The following is a 24,466-nucleotide window of genomic DNA, read 5'->3' on the forward strand; positions in this document are numbered from 1 at the left end:
TTGAGCACAAAAAGAAGTTTGTTCGAAAATGGGTATCACATGTTTATGTGTTAAATCCAGAAAATAATAAATGGTCAAAAGAATCTTTACTTCACAAAAATTACTATTGCCTATACTTTCAGGGCGTACATACTTATTCTTAATGTACTATGTTACATCTAGAAATCGAACCCATAAACCCGTACTACAATACACCTTAGTTAAACGAGTTGCGTCTCTACCGCTCAGTTACTGTGCAGCCTATATTTTACTTATTTTCTTTTATCTATTCACATTAAAAAAAAAGTTTGCTACAGAATAATCTCTTATATTTTTTCTAACAAATGAATCGGAAGCCAATGCTCAATATTTAATTTAAAAAAAAAAAATTGTTCCCACAAAAACCGAAAATTTTCTAAAAAATATAGAGTTTGTGAATTAAAATATTTGTACAGGAGAGTCAAAATTTGGAATTTTTGAATATACATGAAATTTTAAAAAATAAGGGAAAACTTAATTGCTTAGGGATAAAATTTTCTCTTTTCTTAGTACAATTCTAGTAGCGCAACCCAAAAATAACCTTCTTATAACAGATTTGAGTTCTTGAACAGTAATATTTAAAATGACGAAATTTTAATTACGTACTTGTGGTTGTTTAATTGTCAGTTATGAAAAATAATTTAATAGATAATTTATAAAAGTTATGTGTTAAATATTTTTAATTTCAGTATAGAAATTATGGAATCTTATATGTCAGGACAATTTGAGACTGCCTTAAAAATGTCAGATGTTCAAAATGGGATCAATGACCGTTTAAAGCTATTGTACCCAATGGTGAACGAAAATGAGACACCTTTGCCACGATCATGGAGTCCTAAGGATAAATTTAATTATATAGGTCTAAGCAACGGCAATTTAAGAGTGCATTATAAAGGGTATGGAAAGACTCATAAGGATGCAGCTAGTGTTAGAGCAACACATCCAATTCCAGCTTCCTGTGGTCTCTATTATTTCGAAGTGAAAATTGTTAGTAAAGGAAGAGATGGTTACATGGGTATTGGTCTTTCCGCACAAGGTGTGAACATGAACAGACTTCCTGGATGGGACAAACATTCTTACGGTTATCATGGTGACGATGGACATTCTTTCTGTTCTTCTGGTACTGGACAACCTTATGGTCCAACATTTACTACAGGAGATGTTATTGGTTGTGCAGTGAACCTAATAGACAGTACTTGTTTTTATACAAAAAACGGACATAATTTGGGAGTCGTCTTTTCTGATCTCCCGCATAATTTATATCCAACAGTTGGATTACAAACTCCTGGCGAAGTTGTGGATGCAAATTTTGGTCAGTCCCCTTTTGTATTTGATATAGAAGACATGATGAAAGAATTAAAAGCCCGCACTAAGGCATCAATTGAAAGTTTTCCATTTCCTGAAAACTATAAGGAACATCAGGACATTTTGCAAAGGTTAGTACTGTCGTATTTAATTCATCACGGTTATTGCGCAACAGCTGAAGCTTTTGCGTCTGACACTGGATTAGAATTTACTGAAGATATTTCCTCAATCAAAAATAGACAGCGGATATTAAAACTTGTATTAGCTGGAAAAAAAGGTGATGCTATAGAATTAACTAGTCGTCTATATCCTGGTTTGCTTGAAGAACGGCCAGATTTATTTTTCACCCTAAAATGTCGTCAATTTATTGAAATGATCAACGGTTGTGATACGGGTAAGCCATCCAATGAAGTTAATGGTTTGAACAATGAAAATGAAAAGGTTATGGATTTAGAGAAAAATAAGTTTCACACTAATGGAGTTTCCAATGGTTTTAATGAAGAAGGTGAAAACACAGAAGTACAATATTCTGAGAACACAAACATAAATGTTGGTTGTAGAGCCCCTGTAGAAAGAATGATTGATTTTGGAAAAGAATTGTATAATTATAGTCAACAACTCTTTCACAAACATGGTAACAGTGATAGTAATAAGAAAATGTTACAAGATGCTTTTAGTTTGTTAGCTTATTCAAACCCTTGGAATAGCCCAGTCGGATGGCAACTAGATCCTGCACAAAGAGAAACCGTTTGTGCCCAGCTTAATTCAGCTATCCTAGAATCGAGTAATCATGCTCGTAAACCTCCTTTAGAAGTAGCAGTTGCACATGCCAAAGAACTAGTCCATCTCATGTCTAGGTCCGGCCTAGGATCATCAGCTTTTGCCAATGTGGATGAACTAATCATAAATTAAATATACATTTAAAATAAAGAGACCTGGTAATTTATTATTTCGATAGAATACTGTGTTTAACAATCAATCGGTTTTGTCGTGTATTGTTTTCATTTTGTTACTTAACCTTTGAATGTTTACTTGCTCATCAAAATAATTCAATCGTGTGATTTGAAGATGTTATTGTTATTTCCTATTAACAATTCTTTATTTTATGTTACTTTTAAATGACTTCGACCTTTTTTTTTGTATGGTAATAAAAATGAAAATAAAGTAAAATGAATAATCAGTGTTTTGGTTTTTAATTACCCCTGCATAATTCTAGTTTTTAATGCTGTTTTTTTTTTCTTCACAAATGCATTTTCTATTATTCCATTTTTTTTTGAAATATAAAGATGCAGGGACAAGTTTATTACTTCCAAGGTCTTTTATCTGCAGTAAACTCACAATCAGTGCAACTATGCCCCGGTGAATAGGCCTGTGTGATCAGAGTAATCTGATTCCTACGCAAGCAAAGAGTTCTCTCTAGTTCTTTGTTTACACAACCAAGACATCATAACTCTTGCTATTTTTAACCTCCCAGGACACATCACATCTCACCCAATTCTTTTCATGCTCTCTCCAGATCCAGTCTCTGCGAGCCGCACTCCTTGGTGATTCTCATGACAGGTTCCTGGCCAATGAAAGGAGTGTTAAGAGTGCAGCCGAACTTTATTGTGCCGTGCCAGTAGTTCAGTTCCTGGGCCTTTTTACCACTCTTTCTTGTAACTACAGTGGACTAAGACTAACGTTGCTTACACTTCAAAATGCCCTCAAACAAATACGCCCAAAAGAGTTAAATCAAATAAAAAAAACATTTTGATCACAATTCCAAGTTTTTTGGAGAAAAACATATTAGAAATTAGAGACAAGGTTCGAAAAAAAATAGTACAACTAAATTTTAATTATATCATTTTTATTCAAAAAACCGTCCCCAAAAAAGCAAAGGGACATGGCAAGGAGATTCCAATACAGATTTTCAATTATTATTATTTTTTTAAATTATTTCCGAAAAGATAAAAAAAAAAAAATGGAATGTTAAAATTATTAAAATTCAGTTATTTCTTAAAATTTTAAATTCACAAAATTTCATATTAGTTCAAAATTTAACTAGAAGAATCTCTTTGCTTAGTTTTTGAATACAACTTTTTATATATATTTAGTTTTTATAATCCATTTTACATTTTTCCTTTTTTTTGGTTTTAAATTTTAATTTTTTCAATTTTTATGTAACTTTTTTTTTTACTTAAAAACTGCAAAAAAAAAACCCTTTAAAATATTGTAAATACAATAATTGCAAAAATGATTTATTGAAGACAAAAAAAGAATATTACATAAATGAATAGAAATGAAATCCAACAAAAAGTGGTTTTACAACAAACACATTATTTCTAACAAAGAAAAAGATACAATAAGTATTATATTTAAATAAAACATTAAATTGAAAATATTATAATTAAATTGAATAAAAAATAAAGAGAATTGTCAATTGAAGAAGATGAAAAAAGCAATCAGAGCAACTAAATTTTTTTTTTTTCAAATTTGATGAAGAGTTGGTTGAAAAAATTATAGAGGAGCGCAGCAAGCAGAGAAAAACGGAAACAAAATATTTGTAAAAAAATATTTTTTTTTTTTTTTTTTTTTTTAAATGATTTGAAACAAAAATTAATAATTAAAAAATTAAAAAAAAAAAATTAAAAAATTGTTAAAAAAGTTTTTATCAATTTTTTTTTTTTTTTTTTTTAATTTTTTATAAAACTGATTTTTTGTTTCACTTAGTTTTTTTTGTGTTTTTTGGATTACCATTTTTCTCTTTTTTTTTTTTGTAAATTTTACTCTTTTTTTGGGGGGTTTGTTTCAGTTTCTTTAAGGCAGACAGTGTTATCTTCGTAACTTTGTTTTTTTTTTTTTAAATTTTTAATATATTTTACTTTTTTTTTATTGTTGCTTTTTTTTTTGTATTTTTTTGGTTTATTACTTTTTTTTTTTTTGGTTTCCAAAAGGATGGAGTGTTTGTATGGATTATTTTAAATGTTTTTTTAAAGTTGCTTGCTTTGTGATTTTTTTGTTTTTGTTTTTAGGTATAACCCCACCCTTAGGGAATGTGCCTTCTTTTTAATCCTTCTTTCCTGTAGCAGCTGCTTGCTTGGCCTGATGAGCTTGCAATACGGCCACTGCTTCTTCAACCTGGAAATGACGGCGTAACTTTTATGTAAATCAACCATAATCCATTTTTCTTTAAAAAAATATTGTAATGGGCGCAAGAATAAGGTTTTTTTTTTTTTTTTGACGTGAATACGTCTTTAAATATGCTATCATATGGAGGCAATCCAAAAAAAAAATCTAATGATAACAAAAATCGGGGGATGATACAGTTTGGCATTATAGTTTCGAATCTATCGTCTACATCCAAAATTAAATTAGACCACTGGATAGCTAAAAGGATCAAAGAATTCATTACGATAAGCGAGGCCTGTGACGCATCGCGCGCTGTGGAGGAAGAAGCGCCGCCATTTTGAGATCATTTTGCTGCGTATCGAGAATTTGCAATTAGTATAAACTTTTGACTCGGACGAAGCTACGATGTTCGTTTAAGTATTAATCGTCAGCTGTCGTCACAATCTATCGATTGTATATAAAACATTAGTGTAAAATAGTGATAGTGAATATAATAAGGTGTTAGAATAAAAAAATATTATCAAAAATATATAATGTCGGCCTATACGCGTCGAAAAGCAAAAACCAAATACAGAGATCGTATACGGTTGGAAAGGGCTTCTTAAGAACAATCGAATGGTAATAATAAAACACCATTTGACCGGAGTCAAGCTGTGCCGTAAAACGTAAAAGAATGAATGCGGCCGAGCGGATCAACGACGGTGTCCAGTACATCTGTGCAGCTGGGGCGGTTGAAATTATGCAAGTGGATGATGAAATCGCTTCTACATCGACAACTGACTGTATAGGCATGGATTGTGTTCGATCGTCGATTTGTTTCCTTGATTTCATCCTAAATACATAAATAAAAATATTTTATATAAAAAATATAACCCGTTACGTAAACGTATTCATGTACAACACACGGCCGTGTTCATAACATAGCCACACGTTAATTTTTTTTTTTTTTAAATCCCTTGATAAAGTTTTAAAAACATTTCTTATTACTTTACCGGAAGTAAAAGATTAAATTATCATGTTAAATTTCTACGTTGAGTGTTTAAAGGAAATATGCATTTCCAGGGCATCTCATTGCAATAAAAATAGTAACAGATTACAAAATCAAGTCTTGAAGTTGGTACTCTTGTTTTGATACTAATGTCTCTTCTATGCTAAAGGATTAGGGGCCGGAATTCGTCACCCGGAAGTACGTCATACAATACTAAAGCGATTTTACAATTTTTTATGAATTTCAAAAGTGTCTAAAAACAATTTTCCACAAACCCTTGAGCAAGGAAACATATGTCCAGAGTTACATATGAACGTCACCGAAGAGTACTGATGCATTAACCAAAATAAATATCCAAAAATTTCTATTAAGGTTTATATAACTAATTTCACAGCATATTTGCAAATAAGGATGTATAAAACAAAAATAGAATAATATTAGGTAATGAGTGAAGTTCAATGTGACAAATACTCTTGTGAAGAACCATAGACCACACGCTAGAGGAAAATTTTTTAGTAATTATTTACTAGCTTAAATTTACTACGGTGCTATTCCTACAGGTCGAGTGGATATTCGGATGATCATAACATTTTTGTAGGCCACTGCAGAGTGAATAATCATGGGCAGGGCATTGAATGGACCTATTACACTTTGCCTCTGTAGACTAGTCAGGAAAAAGAAACGACACTATGTGCAATTGTGTACCTACGAATTGCCAGTGTAAAGCGTGTAAGGAAACGACGACGAGAGTAAAAAAATGTTCATGACTTTAAACTTTTACCTACAGGAGACGCTCTGCTTTTTAAACTCAATAAGAACGGTTAAAATTTCTACAGTTTTGTTATAAAAAAAAAAAGGTTATAATAAAATCATTAACACCATCACCAAAACAACATACTTCTTCAAAAAACAAAAAAAAATCTTTGAAAAAATTCACAACCAAGATAGCCTAATGAAATAGATAATTGTTGCTGCGAGTTACCATACAATTAGTTACCATTTACTTCCAAAAATCAAAATGCAAAACAAAACTTTAAATATACTCTAATAACGATTAATGTACAATCTGCGTCAATAAATATAATTGAGCTGTATCCTTTTTTCCTTTTCCTTCCAAATCTACTTTGAAGCCTTTTCCAGTTAACGACATCATTAAATATGGGACGATCTAAATGGCCAACTGGCAGGCAACCTTGATTAGAATCGAAAAGTTAGGCTTTCTAGAAATTACGCTCTCATAAAACGTAAGATTGGTTTTCAATTGAACATAATTCAATTCCAATTCAACTTACAAACCACAAGTTTGAGACATTTTGGTTTAATAGTTACCTTAAAATTGACATATTACAAATTATATCACACACACACACACGCACATATACAGGGTGACCAGAGTTATATGCTCCACCCACTTTTTTTTTTAACGGCGGGAAATTTCGAAAAAATAAAAAACACGTATTTAATCATTTTTAGTCTAGTTTATTTTTAGTGATTGACCCATTTTTTTAAACCCCTGTATCTCGAGATACAGCATCCAACTTTGTTTTTTCAAATGGAACGTTATATTTTTTTGTGCATATTTTTATAGTATTTGAGCTCCTAAAAAAAAAAACAAAAAACATTTTTTGAAATCGGTTAGGTTTTTCAAAAGTTATGGTAATTTAAAATATTAAAATCAAATTTCAGTTTACTGTCAAAATTACGTCATATTTTTTTTTTTAAGAATCTGTTCAAACTGGGCACAATCAACGGATAGGCAAGCCAAAACACTGGACTCCCACGCTTTGCTTGTAGCAGCACTTATGGTGGCGAAGTCAAGATCTAAGCAGGCTAGAGTTATTCGACGTTCAGGTTGTTTTTTCTACAAACGTTTGGTGTGGAGTTTTACTTTAATCAACTAATCGGCCCATATTTCTACAAAGAGAACTTAACTGGTGCAAGGTATCTTTGAAGATGTTCCTCTATAACGTCGGCTAGATATGTATTTTCAACAAGATGGTTGCCCTGCACATAATGCGAGAGTGGTTCGAGGTTTCCTGGACAGAAATTTCCATGAAAAGTGCTTAGGGACTCATTGTCCGATCCAATGGCCACCTCGATCTCTGGACTTAACCCAAATGGACTATTTTTTGTGGGGATATCTAAAAAATAAAGTGTACAGTATCCTTAATCCCGTGGTTTCAGTCGATGATCTGAAACGTCGAATAACTCTAGCCTGCCTAGATCTTGACTTCGCCACCATAAGTGCTGCTACAAGCAAAGCGTGGGAGTCCAGTGTTTTGGCTTGCCTATCCGTTGATTGTGCCCAGTTAGAACAGATTCTTTAAAAAAAAAATAACATAATTTTGACAATAAACTGAAATTTGTTTTTCATATTTTAAATTACCATAACTTTTGAAAAACCTAACCGATTTCAAAAAAAAAAAAAAAATTTTTTTTAGGAGCTCAAATACTATAAAAATATGCAACAAAAAATATAACGTTCCATTTGAAAAACAAAAGTTGGATGCTGTATCTCGAGAAACAGAGGTTTAAAAAAAATGGGTCAATCACTGAAAATAAACTAGACTAAAAATGATTAAATACGTGTTTTTTATTTTTTCGAAATTTCCCGCCGTTTAAAAAAAAAGTGGGTGGAGCATATAACTCTGGTCACCCTGTATGTATATCGAAGTAATGAAACCGAAGTTTTATTAGAATAATTTTAAATAAAAAAATTTCAAATTACATAAAACACAATCAGTATTAAGAATATAATTTTTTTTTTGAGTGCATTAAAAAAAATGTTATAAAAAATTACTATTGTAAAAATTTTGTGTACTAAATACAAACTAAAATATTTGAACATTTACAGACTAACCTATCAACAAGAGTAATTTCAAATTAAAAATCTCTGTTAAAAACTGTTCAATAAAAATTCTCAAGTTGAAAATTAAGTATAAGAATTTTTTTTATACATGTAAATGAAAAAATTTAAATAAGTTCCGTTTTATTAAAAACAAAAAAAATTTAGTTTATATTTAAAATTGGGGTATAGTTGCGAAAAATTCCCGCCAATATTTACAAATAATACTAAGTGTAACCTTCCGTCACATTTACATACCATTTTTTGGAACTACATGGATTAAATAAAATGTTTACGGTATGCTATTTCTAAAATCTAATTATTATTTTGTGTTTTCTTTAATCTAATTATTATTTTTTGTTTTCTTCGTAAAATCAAAACTAATTTAAATCATTAGTATATTAATTTGCGTTTACGATTTGTTTTAAATGCACCCAAAAATATAAATTATAAACTCAATACCTGTATTGTAGTTTTCAGTTTTTTTTTTCTTTGTTTTAATCAAAGACAAAGCAGCTAACAAAGATTGCCAAAGAAATTGAACGCATGATCCAGAAATCCATATATCTACAAAAAAAATAATGTACTACCTAATATGTTTCCTTGAATAAAAAAATAACTTGTTAACCTAATGTATATTTCTATTTAATCTTTCAGTATATTTAGACTAAAAATTTAAAAAATAAAATTCAATACAGTCATACATATTTTAAATTACCTTCGCTTTGAGTGATTCATGGTGTTCCAACATGTGCAACAATTCAGAGTTATCTATTTCCAGCAGCATACCGGTTATCTTACCCGCGAGTTCTGGATACATGTTCTAAAAACAAATATATTAACATTAATTATTATTAAGAAATATGGTAACTATACACTTCTGTCTGTTGTACAAAAAAAAAATAAAAGTATTACATGGGGATATGTTTGTTGACATTGGCAAGGGAGTAATTGAATAAGGAACAAAATAAATAGTCTTTCAGTTCAGCTGAGACTTTTGTATTTCTTGACTCAAACAAGCCATATCTGAAACCCTTTGTAATCTTACGACTGTGACTTGGGTGGGCGAGCAATATGCCTATATGTACTGCCGCCGTACATCAACAGAAAATTGATGACTACCAAGATTTTGGGTTTAAGCATAGAATCTAAAGTAAATGTGTGAACTGTATACGTTTGTGTGATAACGTTCGAAAGTTCGTTAATCCATTTTAGTTGCAGGAGCTACTGTGCTGAGTTTGCAATGTCTGTTTAAATAATGGCAATGTTTTTAAACTGGGATACTCGCAGGGACGCTGTAATCTCTGAAGAATTTGCAGTTCCACTTCCCTTTACTAAGCATCCAGAAGTTTAGATCGTAACAATAAAAAAGATTTAGTATGTTAACTGTTTTTTTTTATCCAAGTCCTCTTCGTTCCTAATATTTCTTCTCATCCCAGTTTTGTGAATGCCCTGAGTAATAAATTCCTTAAACCTTATCCTGTTATGTAACCATCTTCGAATTTGTCGCCTTCCTCTCTTCCTGGATAATCTTACTGGTTGTCTGGAGCTCATTGGCCCATTACTTACTCACCAAGTAAATACAGTAAAAAATAACTTCACCAAGACAAACATTATTTTTAAAAAATCATGCTTACTCTGATAAGAGGGAAAAGTCTTTCTCCCAACATTTGTTTTTGCTCTTGAGCACCAGCTGCAGCCAACATGGAAGCAGTAAGTGGTTCTTGCCCTTGGATATGCACAGCTTGTTGTGGAGGTGGGGCCTGAGCTTGAGAGAGTGCCTGACCAGGTGGAGGATTGCGCATATTTGCGGTGTATTTATAATTGGCTGGCCGGCCTTGTGCAGATACTGAGACAGGAGGTTGCGGAGGTGGGCCTCCTGCTGCTGCAGCTGCAGCCTGACTGACCATTCCTGCAGTCGGAGCTGCCGCTGCAGCAGGACCTCGTGGTACTGCTGCAGCAACAGCAGCTGCACCTGCAGTACCAGCCGCAGCTCGTCCAGCAGCTGCAGCAGCCGCTGCCGCTGCCGACATTGTCGTTCTCATAGCTACTGCCGGGCCACCACCACCAGGTCCTCTTGGAGCGCTTCTGAACGGTCCCTGGATGTTCTGGAAAGCTGAAAGTACAAATCTTCATTTAATTAAATATAAAAACTATGAAGAGATCGTTAAATGCCATTAGCAATGATTTTCTGCATTCTAGAAAATGGTAAGCCGAATGCTTGACCTTGAACACACTAGGAAAATGTTTGAAATGACTAATTACTAAGAAATAATATACCTGAGGCGGTTGCCTGAGCATTTGGTCTAACTTGAGGTTGTGCTGGCCATCTTGGTTGTGGTCTGACGTGTGCCATCTGTGCCGGTCCGAAGAATCTCTGCGGTTGCGGCAAAGTTGGTACGAAGTAGCCCCCAGCACCACCAGGTTGGAATATCTGTTTCAAACAACGCGAAACAATGAATTAATTTAATTAACTAACAAGGAACCCCTAATTAATGAACTTTTTGTAAATTGTAAAATTAAGGATTATATAAAGGATATCCAATTAAAAGCTATGTGAAACAGTGTAACTGTTGAAAAATAAATTCATCAATTATTTTAAGTAAAAAAATTCTGTATATCAAATGTTTTTAAAAACTGATAAGACTTTCATACAATACTGTTTCTTTTCACATCAACTACTGGGTTATTAGCGCCAAGATAAAATACTATTAACGGATAGTTGCACTCTTTTAAATTTATGCAAACATTACAGTCTAAATTACAAAGCGTATTATTGTATGTAGATAACTATAGCTTATTGATTTTATAGCACTTAACATTGAATATAATCCAATCGCGGTAGGAAATTTTAAATAAGTACGCTTTACCCTGATTTCCAGTGTATGCAATGACAAGGAGAATAAATTGGCCAGGAAGATTATTGGCCTGAAAAGGCTTATATGAGAAAAGAAGCCTTCTGAGAGGATGGTCGATTTAGGGGATTTGCTTGACTGAGAAAAGGAGTCACTGTACTGTGTTTTCTGCTCCTGCAAGAGTCAGGTCGAGTAGAGGTTCGTAACACTGGACTTAAGTCCAACGCTTGAAGATTTTCATAAAAGGTGATTCAAAAGGAATACTCTGGGAGCTGATTTTCAAAGTTGAAAAAAATAATCCAGAACTAAGCAATACATTGGTTGTAACGGATAAGAATTAAAAATACAAGAGATTTTTTTTGTTTGCCATTAGAACCCCGTAATGATTTGAAAATGCTATCTCAAATGAGAATATCGTCCATGAACTGCAGATAATTAAAATGGGTGAAGCACTCTGATTTTCCATTAAACAAATTACTACTGAACTATTGGTGCAAATTAATTAAAAAATTACAAACATTCCAAAATTTAAAAAAAAACATACCTGGCCCATCTGCTGCATTCTCATGTTGGCCAATCTCTGCACGTATTGTGATTGTAGATGCGCTTTCCTGTCTTCTTTACGTTGGGCAAGTGCAACATATAATGGCTTAGAACCCACTATTCTGCCATTCATTTCGGTGACCGCCTTGGTTGCTTCTTCTGGCGATGAAAAGCAAACGAAGCCGAAGCCTTTGCTTCGTCCTTCTTCCAACATAACCTAAATAAAAGGATGTGAGTTATAAGGATGTTTTAAAATTGTTTGTAATTTCCCATTAAACTTTTGCTAACGGCACTAAATGAAAAATAATTAAAAATGAAAATGATTGGCAACCATGCGCACACACTTTTACAACTTAGATGTTCCACATTCACTGCAAGTATTTCTCAGGGAGAGGAAGAAAAAGAACAAAAAAAAAACTGTTTTGGATAAAATTAATTTCAAGCAATACCTTACGCTCACCTGTTGTAGAGATGATACATATCGCCACCTTTTAGTTTGGATTCACACAACATACATAAAATATAAATAAAAAGAAACAAATGCCCTCCATTAAGGAATTATCTTCAAGCATGGACTAAAGAATATTCACGTTATTTGGTTTATGTGGACAAGGACAAAGTTTAGAAATAAATTATTTATGCTCATCCCTCCAAAAATGTCGCTTCTCGTTGCTAGGTTATTAGCAACCAACACACTAGCTAAGTACCAGGTTAAGAAACAATGATTGCTCATGCTTGATAGTTGGAATAACATCCATAAATGACAATTATACGTATTGTCTCAGATGCTAAGGTACTGTAGGGGTGCCTAGTTGCAGTGATGTGGTTTTTAACGAAAATAAGCTAGCCTGATATTACAGGTGAGACTAGAAGCATCTAAGCTAAAAGAGTGCTTCACACCTAGGGTTTACCTAGAGCATAGTTTCATTGGGATCTTGATAAGCTGTAATACATCGTTTGCAGTTGAAGCTACCGCCTCAACTTAACCATCAATTGTTACCATTTATTCCTTGGGAAGAAGATGAATCCGAACTTTAGTTTGAAGCTTCTAATGGGCTTTAAGGTGAATGAATAATAAGTTTAATTAGTACACCAAATTAAAAACAGCATTAGTAATATTCATCTCTTTCTTTAAAATTATCAAGGTATTTGTTTCATTCTTTTATTTTTGTGTAAAAGTTTTGTAAATTTTTTATTATTATGTTGGTATGTTTCTGAGTTCTCAGTAAATACATTTACTACCTTCGCACTGGTGATTGTACCAAATGGTGAAAATTCTTTTCTTAACCGATCATCATCAATAGTATCGTCTAGATTTTTAACATACAAGTTGACACCCTGGTATCTGTTCATTCTTTCCATCTTTAATTGTTCAAATTTCCTCTTCAGTTCTTGTTGACGTTCTGCTTTTTTCTGAGCACGTCCGACGTATAGTTGCTGAAAATAAGGAAATAAAAAGCTTTCAAGTTTACAATTAAAAAAACAAACAAACATGAAACATATCAGCAATAAAATTTAGTCAAAAGAAGCCTATTTTCGGATTAACTTTAAAAAATAAACCCTTAAACTAAAAACTTGACCAAAAAAACTTCAGATAATAGAAGAAACAAAACGATTTGTGTAAACGATTAAAAGATATGTTAATAAATATGAAAACAGCTATCAGGGCCTGGAAATAATTTACGAAGGAAGATCGAGGGCTTTAAATGTAATATCATTTAAGTATCAAGTTCTCGCATGATGAGCGAGCACTGGAAATGTGGAAGATCCAGAGACAATTATAGATCAATGAAGAAGGGACGCTGGAATTCTGTTAAATATAAGAAAACTCTTCATGGAATTTGTACTTTTGTAGAGGCAAAATTACCCTGTTTGTTCGGAACGTCCAGGTGATTCAAATTAAAAGCTTAAAAACAAAAACAAAATATGAAGTGTTTTTTATTTTCAATCCGCAAGATTTTTAAACAGTCTCTTGTCAAAATAAATAAAATTATTCCGTCTCACTTTTCTCGCCAAACGATTTGGGAAACAAAGCCAATGGCCCTAATCTTTGTTGTAGATGAAAATCATCTCTTGAAAAACATGTTTTATTAAAGGTTTTTCACTTCTACTTACTTTTCCTTCAATTATTTCTTTTCCATTTAGATCATCAACTGCTCTCTCAGCTGCTTCAGGATCTTCAAATGCGACGAATCCAAAACCTCGCGACTTTTGATCTTTATTTACAACCTGAAAATTATATTAAGTGAGTAATAATAAATTATTTTTTAAAGAAATAAAATAAATATGTTACTTTAACTTTGTAAGCTTACCACAGTGTGGCTAGTTATCGGTCCATACTTTTCAAACATTTCTTTAAGCATATCATCAGTAAAATCTTCGCCAAAATTTTTGACATAGACATTTGTGAAGAGTTTCGCCTTCTCCCCCAATTCTTTTTCACGTTCTTTTCTTGGAATGAATTTTCCGACGAACACCTTAAAAAATTTCATTTAATTATTAAACAATCAAAAAAAAAATTACTACACTTAAATCCTTTTCCACTCGAATAGGTATTCTTCCCTAACCTTCTTGCCATTAAGCAACATTCCGTTCACTTTATCAATTGACTTTGTAGCTGCTTCTTCAGTTTCAAAATGTACGAAACCATAACCTTTTGAAGAACCGCTTTCATCTTGGGCCACTTTACAGCTAAGTATGTTACCAAATGCGGAAAATGTATCGTACATAGCTTTATTATCAATGTTTTTATCTAAATTTTTTATAAAAACATTTCCAACTCCAGATTTACGAAGTGATGGGTCACGTTGAGACCACATTATACGAATTGGACGACCTTTTATAGTGTCAAAATTCATGGTGTCCAAGGCACGTTCCGCTAAAAAAAATTGGAATAAAAATATATTAGCTGAATTATATAATCTAAATAAATATAAATCATTAATATGACAATTCAAATAAATAAGAGGATTATGACATAAATCATATGAGTAAACAATGTCTGAGGGGGAACTGCTTGTTACCATACCGCCATTAAAATATATTTTGTTAATTTGATTATTTATTAGCCTCACTGATGGCACTATATAAAGAATTTATGTGAAAGTAGACATCCTGTCACGCCACGTTTGAGAAACGAATGCAACAAAGCAGGTATTTCCTCCCTACAGTTCAGTTATTCGACCGAAACCAATCTACACTAAGTAGGGAGATCCTGATCAGAGGAACTATCGTTCGGGAAGCGTATGTCCTCAGCTAATTAAAAATCATCTCTTACAAATGAGCAATAGGGAGAAAGTTTCGTTTTTTGCTCAAGAAGAAAATTCTGTATTAGGTATACAGACGAGATTTTTTTTTTGTTAATCCTTGATACTCTCGTTGGACGATTACACTGCTACTTGCCAACAACACAAAATGGTAGAGCAGGTATAAACCACTTGTAGAACCAACTTCAGAATGCGTGGGGTTAGGTACTAGAATAACTCGATCGCCTCAATCAAAACAAGCGCCAAACGTGTAAAACCATACTTTGCCATTTTTCTCCTTCCAATAAAATAATTTTTCCATGGTAAACGCAAATTTATCAGTGAATGTTACAAGTTTGTAACATTTCTTTAGCATAATATGACAAGCCAACTTTTTGCTTGCAGTTTATATTTGATATTCTTAATTCAATAAAAGATTCAATATGATTGTCTAGTCAGATCATTTGCATAGAATTTTAGCTTTTAAATATTATTTCTAATGAAATATATTATTATTTTTTTAATAGAGCAAGAAACACAATGCAATCACTGGCAATTTTATTACATTAATTCTTTACCATTTTGAAATAAGGACCTCATATTAGTAATCAAGGAACATATTGTATGATGATTGGTGAAGGCCAAAAGAGAAGATGAATCATGGCCCCACTTAGCTTTCTACTTTGGTCATGAATCTGCACATTTTCCAAGGGGTTAATTATATGAATCAATATGTTTCAATTTACTTTAAGCACGAAAAATATTAATATACCCTAATATGGACACACAGTAAAGAGTAAAAATTTAAAGACCAGTTTGCCTTTAGTCGACGAAAACATAAATTGCGCAACATTCTGTAAAATGTAAAATTAGAAAGTGTGACTCCTGGGAAAGTCTTTACTATTATTAAGATTACTTTTAATTTTAGATATTTATATAGATTATGACCTCATACTTAATACGAATTTAAAAATTTTATTTTCAGCTTACTGATAAAACAAAGTTCCTTTAATTTGCGCAATGACCTTGAAAAGCGAATACATATACCACTTCACATGACTCCAATTAGGGTTAAAAATGGCTAAGAAAGCGATAAATTAAATAATTACTCTTAAAATTGCTTCACATTTTTCATTGTATTAAATTTTACTAAATAGGTCTATAAGTCTTTTTGAAAGTTGCTGACCTTCGTATTATCGTAAACTTCAAGGAATTAATACAAAAAAATCGAGGTTTAACACTACAAAAATAAATTTTAAAAAAAAATCCAATATTTTTAACCAACTTTACAGAGGGAAAAAGATATATTATTCTATTAATTAAAAATAAAAATTCTTTACCATCTGCAGGCTGTTGAAAATTAACATATGCGTAACCCAATGAACGCCTTGTAATCATATCTCTACAAACTCTAATAGAGAGTACTGGGCCTGCAGAAGAAAATTTTTCAAAAAGCATGGCTTCAGTTACATCAGAATGGAGATCCCCGACATATAGGGATGCCATCGGATAATTTGGGCCTCCTGGTCCTTGATTCATCTTGCCAAGTTTTTATTATCCACTCAAAAAAAGGAAATGAAAAAAAACTTGCTTGAAAGATTTTATTAATCTGCTGCGCACTTAAAAAAATAAAAGAAATCTTCACAAATGTCTAAGTGTTCTTCCAACAAGTATGACGACCACGTTGCACGATTTCACTCACTGCCTAACTTCACACAACTTTTTTTTATATTTTTTAAAAACTAATTTTGCAATTTTTTTGTATTTTTTATAATTTTATGATTTTTTTTTTTCTTTTTAAACTATTTAATCACAAAAAAGTGGGTTGTGTGACCCAATGTTAGGATACACAACCACACGTGAACAGCACCTACACTTATGGAGGAAGAAGGCTTGAAACTGGGTCATAGTTAGTACGAACCTTATATTCATCCGCGTTACTGCAACACAAAAAAAGTAGTTCGCGTTAAAATGATTTAAATAATTTTAAAAAAATTCTTTCTGACTTAAAAAAATTCTGCATAAAGATTATGAATTTTTTTTTTAGCTGTGAGACTATTAGATTGTGAAAACAGAAATTATTTTAGTTTCTACAACACTTCTTTCACAATGCGATAACTTTAGAAAAAATGCTTACTACAATCGTAATAAGTTATATATTAAATAATAGTCATTTGTCTCCCGCAAAAAAGATCGTAATTTGTTTAAAGAGTGACAATACATTTTCAATTTATTTCTTTTAATTGATTTTTAAAAAGTTATTTATGACTTAAGAATTAAGTACATATTTTTATATCTTATTTTATATTTTTAAAAATAAATTTCATAATAAGTTAAAATTAACTTTTTGTGATTTACTGCTAAAAAAAGTTTCACCACAAATGAAACCTTCCAACATATGATATTTGCGCGGTAATTTTATACTGGTACTGTCGTTTTACAAGGGCTCAAACTGTAGCCCATTTTATTTTGGTACAATAACGTTTTAAATAATTATACAATAAAATGGATTATCCCGATCCAGACGAGGATGAATTTGAGCTAATGCATGCTCAGGAACTTGAAATGATGAAAGAAATGGAAGGTACGAGTAAATGTTTTGAAATAAATTCGTTATTTAAATTGCTAACTTTTATTAAATTCTGTTTAGCAATAGGTGGGAAATTTAACGTTATTATTTTTTTTATCAAGAGCCTAGATAAAAGATAAATTCTTAATAGGTTTATCATTGAATATCTTAACAATAACCTAAGTTGGATAAGTCCAAAACGTTTTAAATCTATTTAGATCATCGTAGTGCTTACAACATTATTCAGTTTCTGTTTTGTGGATTTAGAGTTGCTTGAACGTTTATGTCAATGTAGTCAATCTCAATCTAATAGTTTTGTTTTCTGCAATGAAAGACAGTACCATTTCTAAGATGCGAAATTCCTAGGTGCTTAAGGTATTTAATCAGTTTCCCATTTGCTAATCCTTCACCTCTGAATTTTCACAAGTTAACGACTACATTTCTAAGAATAGTTTAGCAATAAACTACTTGAGGAAGTAGCTTTCAAGTCAAATGAAAGTTAGCGTTTCCAATGAACATAACTCAGTAAAAGAAAACATGTTTATTTGATGCATAAGTGTGTTGTTTAGTTCATCAAATATTCAAGACTTATTACGTTAGATAGTTAACATAAATAAATCAACTACGAATTCACTCTTAATTGTTTATGAAGTCAGCTCAGCAGCATCCAAGAATACTTTCTTAGAATGGAATGTCTAAAATTCCTTCTTTTATAAAAAAAAAAGGGTAGTTTTATTGGAAAATGCTTGTTTATTCAGTGCATTTCCTGAAAATCATCTATCCGGGAGTTTTTGTAGAATCACCACTTCCAAACGACCATTTTGCTTGCTCTACAGTGCAACGACCTGACTTTCTAATAAATAATACTTTATTTTTTGTTTTTGTTGGCCTTCTTCGACCTACAAATACACACCGTGATCTTCAATAGATGCTTGTCTTGGATGTGGCTTCGGCTGCCTAAAATTTAGATAGAGGAAGATGTTTCATCCTCGATAACGATTCGATCGAGAACAAATTGCCTGAAAATGGAAGAGCTAAGAACCACATAATGAACACCCGCTATTCTTGTTGTCCTCAATGAGGGTTTGAAAAACACATATCCTAATTTCTCCCGTAAGTTGCAAGTTTTCTGTGTTCACTTTTCATCACGTTACGCAATTTGTGATTGGTTTGAACGAGGAGTCCAATATCTTTAAAACTCTTTTTTTTTTTGTTTAAAATGTAGGTGTGATTCTTGTAGATTTTTTTTAACTGTCCATATTTTTACCTTCTGTACTTTATTTTAAGCAGTCCATGAAATTGTTCATTTCTTATCAAAGTGTAGTGGGCAACCAGAGCATGGAGATATGTATTATTGATGTCAAGATTTCCCCATCTAGTTAAAATCACTTTCTGGCTGGCTATCCTGAAATCAAGTGCACCTCCACTTTTCTGGGTACAAATTCGTTGAGTAGTCTATGGGGCTGTTGAACTTGTAAAAGAAAACATGATGGATGTGAAACTCCAGGCCTACTTGACACACCATACTCTAAGACCTGCAACCAGGCCATCTTTTTATTATAATCAATTACCTTTAATAATTTCGACAGTAGGGTTAGCTCATTTAAAGTTAACAAACGACCTAGAAATATCAGAATCCTTAGAAGATTTTATCTGCTTACTAATAACAAAGATATTTCTGATGTGCATAAAATTCTGGATAAAATGTATTTTTTAGTAAGGCGAACATGATTGAATAATAACTACTAATAACAGTCTCTCATGAGCTTTATTTTTGATAAGCACGTCCGAATGAGAGAATTACAGAAAATTTAACTCTCAAAAATGAATATTAGATCCTGAATTAATATCTTTTTGTGCGCAAAATTTCTCAGAATAACTGCAAGAATAACTGAATAACAAGAAATAATTCTTGGAATTTTCAGCTTTATTAAATTGCTTTTATTATTATTATTATTATACATAATAGAATTTTGTGTTTCAGAAGAAGAAGAATATTGTGAACCAACAGATGTTATTCCTTATTCCAAAACTAAAAGGAGTTTAGACTTTGAAGATTGTGTTGTAGAATCTGCTGGTAAGCGTCTGGCTGCTTCTAAAGAAAAAGTAAATCAATTTAATTTCTCAATAATTTATTTTTTTCAATAGCAAACATGAAAAGATTGATCTGTGGTTAACGCACACAAAAAAAAAAAACCATTAAGAACAACTATGAAAGTAACTACTAAATTTTAGCAGTACTCTCTTTTGTTTTTTTTGTTTTTAACTGCAACCTGGTTACAGGTGGAAAATGCTGCAGACTTATCACCCAACATATTATCTGAACAAACAACTTCTACTGAAGTTTCAGATAAATTGGATAACTATTTGCCGCTTTTAGACAGTGACAAAATAACGCCTGAAGATCTTTTTGGAGATATAAATGATATTGATTTTAATGAGCGTCAGTATTTATTTCTCATTCTTCATTAACTAAATACATACAATTGACTGATATAAATATAATTTTTTTTGTACTAATGCCAAGTTTTCGACTTAGGGAATAGGTCATCTGGGCTTATGAACGTGTACTTTATTCGTTTTTGTCTCAACATTTGAAGTGTCTTCTACACTGACTGTTGAGGTACTCAATTGTAAAAGTATAACCGAAAGCTTGCCATTAATACATATAGTATATATATACAGGGTGAACCAGTAAGTATTGTCCATAGGCCTACTGTGTGTAGTACATCTAAAGTGGAGTTCAATGACGTATTGGCAAACTTCATATTTTCCTCTGTTCTTGAGTGACGTCACTTTAAAGTTTTTTTCTAAAATCATTACTTTTTTCCAATAAAAATGCTATTACACAGAAAGTTTTAGTCCGAATTCGATTCTGATGACATGGTTAGAAAGACAGATAAATTTCCTAAAAATTGACACCATTTTGAAGCATAAATTATTCTCCAAACAGCCTCAATCTTCCTTCGAATGCTGGAAAAATAAAAGTAATCGAAATTTTTAAGAAAACTCATTAGGCTCTTATGTGATCATTTTCAGACCTAGGTGCTGGCACTTATTACAAAAGTTTCCTTGTCTAATAGGCTTTCAAACGGTATATCATTTTCCAGGATTCCTTTTATCTTCGTATGAGAAATTACGTTTGTTTTGCAAGAAAACGTGTTCACGAGCATACAGTAGTGATATTGTATTGTGTTGTTTAATTCATTAAACTCTTGTAGATTTTTTTTTTTTTTTTTTATGTGCAATAAGTAACCTTAGACTACCTTATTTTAAGACAATCTACTTTAAAAATTGACTACAGCTCCATCCACAAAAGTTTAATGAATTAAACAACACAATACAATATCACTGCTGTATGCTCGTGAACACGTTTTCTTGCAAAACAAACGCAATTTCTCATACGAAGATAAAAGGAATCCTGGAAAATAATATACCGTTTGAAAGCCCATTAGACAAGGAAACTTTTGTAAAAAGTGCCAGCACCTAGGTCTGAAAATGATCACATAAGAGCCTAATGAGTTTTCTTAAAAATTTCGATTACTTTTATTTGAGGCTGTTTGGAGAATAGTTTATGCTTCAAAATGGTGTCAATTTTTAGGAAATTTATCTATCTTTCTAACCATGTCATCAGAATCGAATTCGGACTAAAACTTTCTAAGTAATAACATTTTTATTGGAAAAAAGTAATGATTTTGGAAAAAAAATTAAAGTGACGTCACTCAAGAACGGTGGAAAATATGAAGTTGGCCAATACGTCATTGAACTCCACTTTAGATGTACTACACACAGCAGGCCTATGGACAATACTTACTGGTTCACCCTGTGTATATATATATTTTGAGTGAAATACGCAATATACTTTCTTCTCATTATATTAGAAATATTTATAATTTCCATTACTTTTAGAAATCTATAAAAGACCGAGGCTAGAATTGGAACTGTCAGAGGATAAAAAGAAGGACATATTGATAAACAAAATTCTAGAACACAGAAATCAGAGCAACTTTCATAATGGACGTAACAGTGCATTTAAAAATGCTTTAGAATTCAGGTGATTAGTTGTTAATAGTCTTTTTTATTGTTTTATTGTAGATTATCTAGTAACAATATTATTTTTCAAAAATGAACAAATCAGTTGCTAGAATTCTAAATATGAGTAGAATCCGTTAACCAGAATTACAGTCTTATCAGAAATACACGTGATGTTTAGAATTCATTCCGTAAAGAACTCCTTAACCCATTAACTGCCAAATTTTTTTTGCTCTATCATGTTTAGTTTGAGTCAAAATTGTCATTCATAAGTGAAATTTATAAAATAATGCATTATATAAAAAAATAAAAGGTTTTTTAAAAAAAGTCCCATTTGGGGATCGTGGCAGATTGGATGTTCAAAACTGAGTACAAGTTGTTACGTCTTATTGAAACATCTATTTATTAGCTCTGTGGATTTAACGGGTTTTCTTATTTGTCAGTAATAGAAAATTTTAAAAAAAAGTAATAGAAAATAGAGTTGAAGGATTATTAATGATTGAAATATTTTTCAATATGACGGAAGCACCCTAATTTTCAACTTGAAACGCACCGTTTTGTTTGCCTTCGTATTATTCAACACGAAAACAGTAACCGGTTGCACATGACCCCTTGCTTGAAGCCAAATCGTATTGGTTTCCCTCTTATAAACTGATTCAAAAAGTGATGACCGTAATATCGCACTATCTGTACATCCTTGATCTTATTTGGTGGGATATAACTAACTATATTTATGGGTTTCATAAATGAGAACTCTACAGAAAAATTACTGGAATGAAGCTCTAATATCTCCGGGACATCCTTTGGCTGGCAATGAACTAATTCATTTTCGTCAATTTCTTCAACATCAGAAACAATATCTAGTAAGTCCGGAGGCTGTTCAACAATATCTATTGTTGAATCAGTATCAGACTCAAAGTCAAACTGCTCTAAAAAGTGAAGGCCCTTTACTGCTTCTTCTAGTTCACTGAATGTATAAAATTATTTGGTTCCCATTTCTATAAATAAATACTAAAAGTATTCTATAACTCGGAAATTTGTTCACCCTATATGCCACGATCCCCATTTGGGGATCACTGTACAAAATCCATTTTCTCTAATTCTCTAAAATATTTATGGAAGATAATATTGTTTCCTACAACTAGAACCTTTGAATTAACTGTGCTAAAACGCTTAGTTTAATTATTACAAAAATAATTGATAAAAAACAAACTTGAAAAGTAACATGGCTTCTATGAACGACTAACCTGGAAATTTTCACTTTGTTTTCTTATTGACCAAAAACTAGACAAGAAAATGTAAATGTTTACCATCAATACAGTTTACTACTTACTGCTCTAAATTAATTTGTTATTTGCCGCCAAAAAACAGTTCTACAAATTTTTAAAAAAATATATAAAAAAATATCCCCAATTGGGGATCTTGGCAGTTAATGGGTTAAGAAAGATTTTAATTTTAGAATTGTAATTATTACTAAGAAAAAGAAATTTGAACACACCAGATTTTATTCAAAATAACAAATGTTGTACATATGATGAAAATCCGTGAGCTGCAAATTAACGTTTGCTGAGATTGCACACATATATTGAGTAGTTCTCCCTTTTTTTGCTCATCAAATTAAATGAGCGATTCGATTAATGTAGTGACAAACTAGTATAGAATCGTTGGTAGAGTTATTATTTAATAGTTAAAAGCTGCTGTTATCCATGTTTGACGTATTAGGTAGCTGAATTGAATTACATTTCTTGACTTAAAAGTTGTAATGGAGGCTGCAAAACACTTGTTCAGCTTGCGGTACTTTCAAACGGTCTTAAAGACTTTTTTTATAGGGGCTTCTTTATTAGTTGAATAGTTAATCGTCGTGAGTTGGTTTTCATATACTTCATTCTCGTCACAAAAAGTTTTAAAAAAGTTGTTAGTTTTTTATTTATGAATAATATTTTTTTTTTCAATAGTTCAATTTCCAATCTGAAAATAATTTAAAGTAATTATACTATTTCAGGGAAAAAAATATTAAAGATAGTGTATCAAAGAAAGTTCCAAAATGGCCATTCATGCCTTTAACCGATATCAACCATCAGCGTTATTACTTCAGATTACGAACAGAAGAATTCTTGGATAGCAAAGTATTAAATACAAATATTATACAATATTTTTGTCTGTTTAACATTTTTTTTATTATCTTTTTCTATCTTTGGTCGTTATATTTATATTTAAAAAATAGAATTTACTGTTAAGATAAACTGTGTATTTACGTGCTATAAACATTAACATGAGAATAGGTTTGGAATCGATGAGTGTGGTAAGGCACGTTTTAAATTTTTTTAATTAAATATAATTTAATTACACTTTTATATTAAAACCTGTTTACTATTTAATAAATATTCATTTTAGTCAAAATTTGGTATCCATAAATCTTATCTTGGACAGATAATTGAAAGAAAAAATACTATTTATTTATCGTTTTCAACTTCTATATTTACATTTGTTTTGTTTTTTAGCTTTTCTTTTAATATCAAATATTATTTATGGTTTTAATTTGTTAAGGCCAAAGAATTACACTTTAACAAGAATAATACTGGGCTTCTTGATGTGAGTTTTCAAGAATTGAAGGAAATGGCTTTAAAAGAGGTAAAATCTTCTGATTTAAAAAATTTTAATTGACATTTTTGATTTTTTAAAAAATATCAATATTTGGTAGAATATAAGCCCAGCAGGGTGCGCGTCGCCATGTTAAGGATCTATTGGTTTGATCTGTTGGCTCCTTTAGGATTCAGGCTTTTTTTGACTGAATGAATTTTAAAGTGAATAAGCATGGATGAAATTAGAAGTTAAGCTTCTTAAACTCGAAAATCTCATGTAATTTTATCAATGAACTCCATGTTTAGTACATAGTGAGAGTATTAATTTATTTCTGTATACAAATAGCTTTGATTTATTGACACAGTTTTCTGTAAA

At 31.5% G+C, this 24,466-nt stretch overlaps 3 protein-coding genes across 9 annotated transcripts in view; 2 read left to right on the top strand and 1 right to left on the bottom strand.

The window, feature by feature from the left end:
* The first annotated feature begins 542 nt into the window (after positions 1 to 542).
* On the top strand, positions 543 to 4,248 carry LOC141458277 (ran-binding protein 9-like). The gene has a single exon (XM_074136040.1). It carries the CDS (start codon positions 718 to 720, stop codon positions 2,233 to 2,235), a length of 1,518 nt encoding a protein of 505 aa, XP_073992141.1. The 5' UTR covers positions 543 to 717; the 3' UTR covers positions 2,236 to 4,248.
* On the bottom strand, positions 4,148 to 16,974 carry pAbp (poly(A) binding protein). Of its 4 annotated transcripts, none has more exons than XM_074136037.1 (10): positions 16,248 to 16,965; positions 14,230 to 14,540; positions 13,975 to 14,139; positions 13,778 to 13,891; positions 12,905 to 13,099; positions 11,664 to 11,879; positions 10,545 to 10,698; positions 9,902 to 10,380; positions 8,983 to 9,087; positions 4,148 to 4,440 (listed from the first exon to the last, which is right to left on the bottom strand). In XM_074136037.1, exons 1-10 carry the CDS (start codon positions 16,444 to 16,446, stop codon positions 4,369 to 4,371), a joined length of 2,010 nt encoding a protein of 669 aa, XP_073992138.1. In that variant the 5' UTR covers positions 16,447 to 16,965; the 3' UTR covers positions 4,148 to 4,368. The 4 variants fall into 4 exon arrangements, with proteins under 4 accessions (XP_073992138.1, XP_073992137.1, XP_073992140.1 ...); XM_074136036.1 differs by having other exon boundaries at positions 12,902 to 13,099; positions 16,248 to 16,960; XM_074136039.1 differs by having other exon boundaries at positions 4,376 to 8,831; positions 16,248 to 16,974.
* Positions 16,975 to 17,299: 325 nt separating this feature from the next.
* The window catches only part of cutlet (chromosome transmission fidelity protein 18 homolog), a 70,944-nt gene continuing 63,777 nt past the window's right edge, over positions 17,300 to 24,466 (top strand). For 2 of the 4 annotated variants that reach the window (XR_012460861.1, XM_074136034.1), the window contains exons 1-6: positions 17,300 to 17,491; positions 19,461 to 19,582; positions 19,760 to 19,919; positions 21,386 to 21,530; positions 23,511 to 23,634; positions 24,056 to 24,139. Coding sequence is in view for 3 of the 4 variants with exons in the window: in XM_074136034.1 (XP_073992135.1) it covers positions 17,413 to 17,491; positions 19,461 to 19,582; positions 19,760 to 19,919; positions 21,386 to 21,530; positions 23,511 to 23,634; positions 24,056 to 24,139 (714 nt within the window). In the remaining variant the exon portion in view is untranslated. The remainder of the gene's footprint in view (positions 17,492 to 19,460; positions 19,583 to 19,759; positions 19,920 to 21,385; positions 21,531 to 23,510; positions 23,635 to 24,055; positions 24,140 to 24,466) is intronic. The other 2 variants (XM_074136032.1, XM_074136033.1) reach the window with 1 other exon arrangement.

The sequence above is a fragment of the Rhodnius prolixus genome, unplaced genomic scaffold, assembly GCF_049639745.1.
Source record: "Rhodnius prolixus isolate KJV_2025 unplaced genomic scaffold, Rpr scaffold_5, whole genome shotgun sequence".
NCBI lineage: Eukaryota > Metazoa > Arthropoda > Insecta > Hemiptera > Reduviidae > Rhodnius > Rhodnius prolixus.

Bases quoted from the DNA above. Each gene is read 5' to 3' on its own strand.
- pAbp (XM_074136036.1), bottom strand. From the start codon at position 16,446: ATGAATCAAGGACCAGGAGGCCCAAATTATCCGATGGCATCCCTATAT. The intron at 14,541-16,247 runs GTAAAGAATTTT...AATTTTTTTTAG, and splicing joins TTTTCAACAGCCTGCAGATG to CGGAACGTGCCTTGGACACC. The intron at 14,140-14,229 runs GTTAGGGAAGAA...AAATTTTTTAAG, and splicing joins TGTTGCTTAATGGCAAGAAG to GTGTTCGTCGGAAAATTCAT.
- LOC141458277 (XM_074136040.1), top strand. From the start codon at position 718: ATGGAATCTTATATGTCAGGACAATTTGAGACTGCCTTAAAAATGTCA.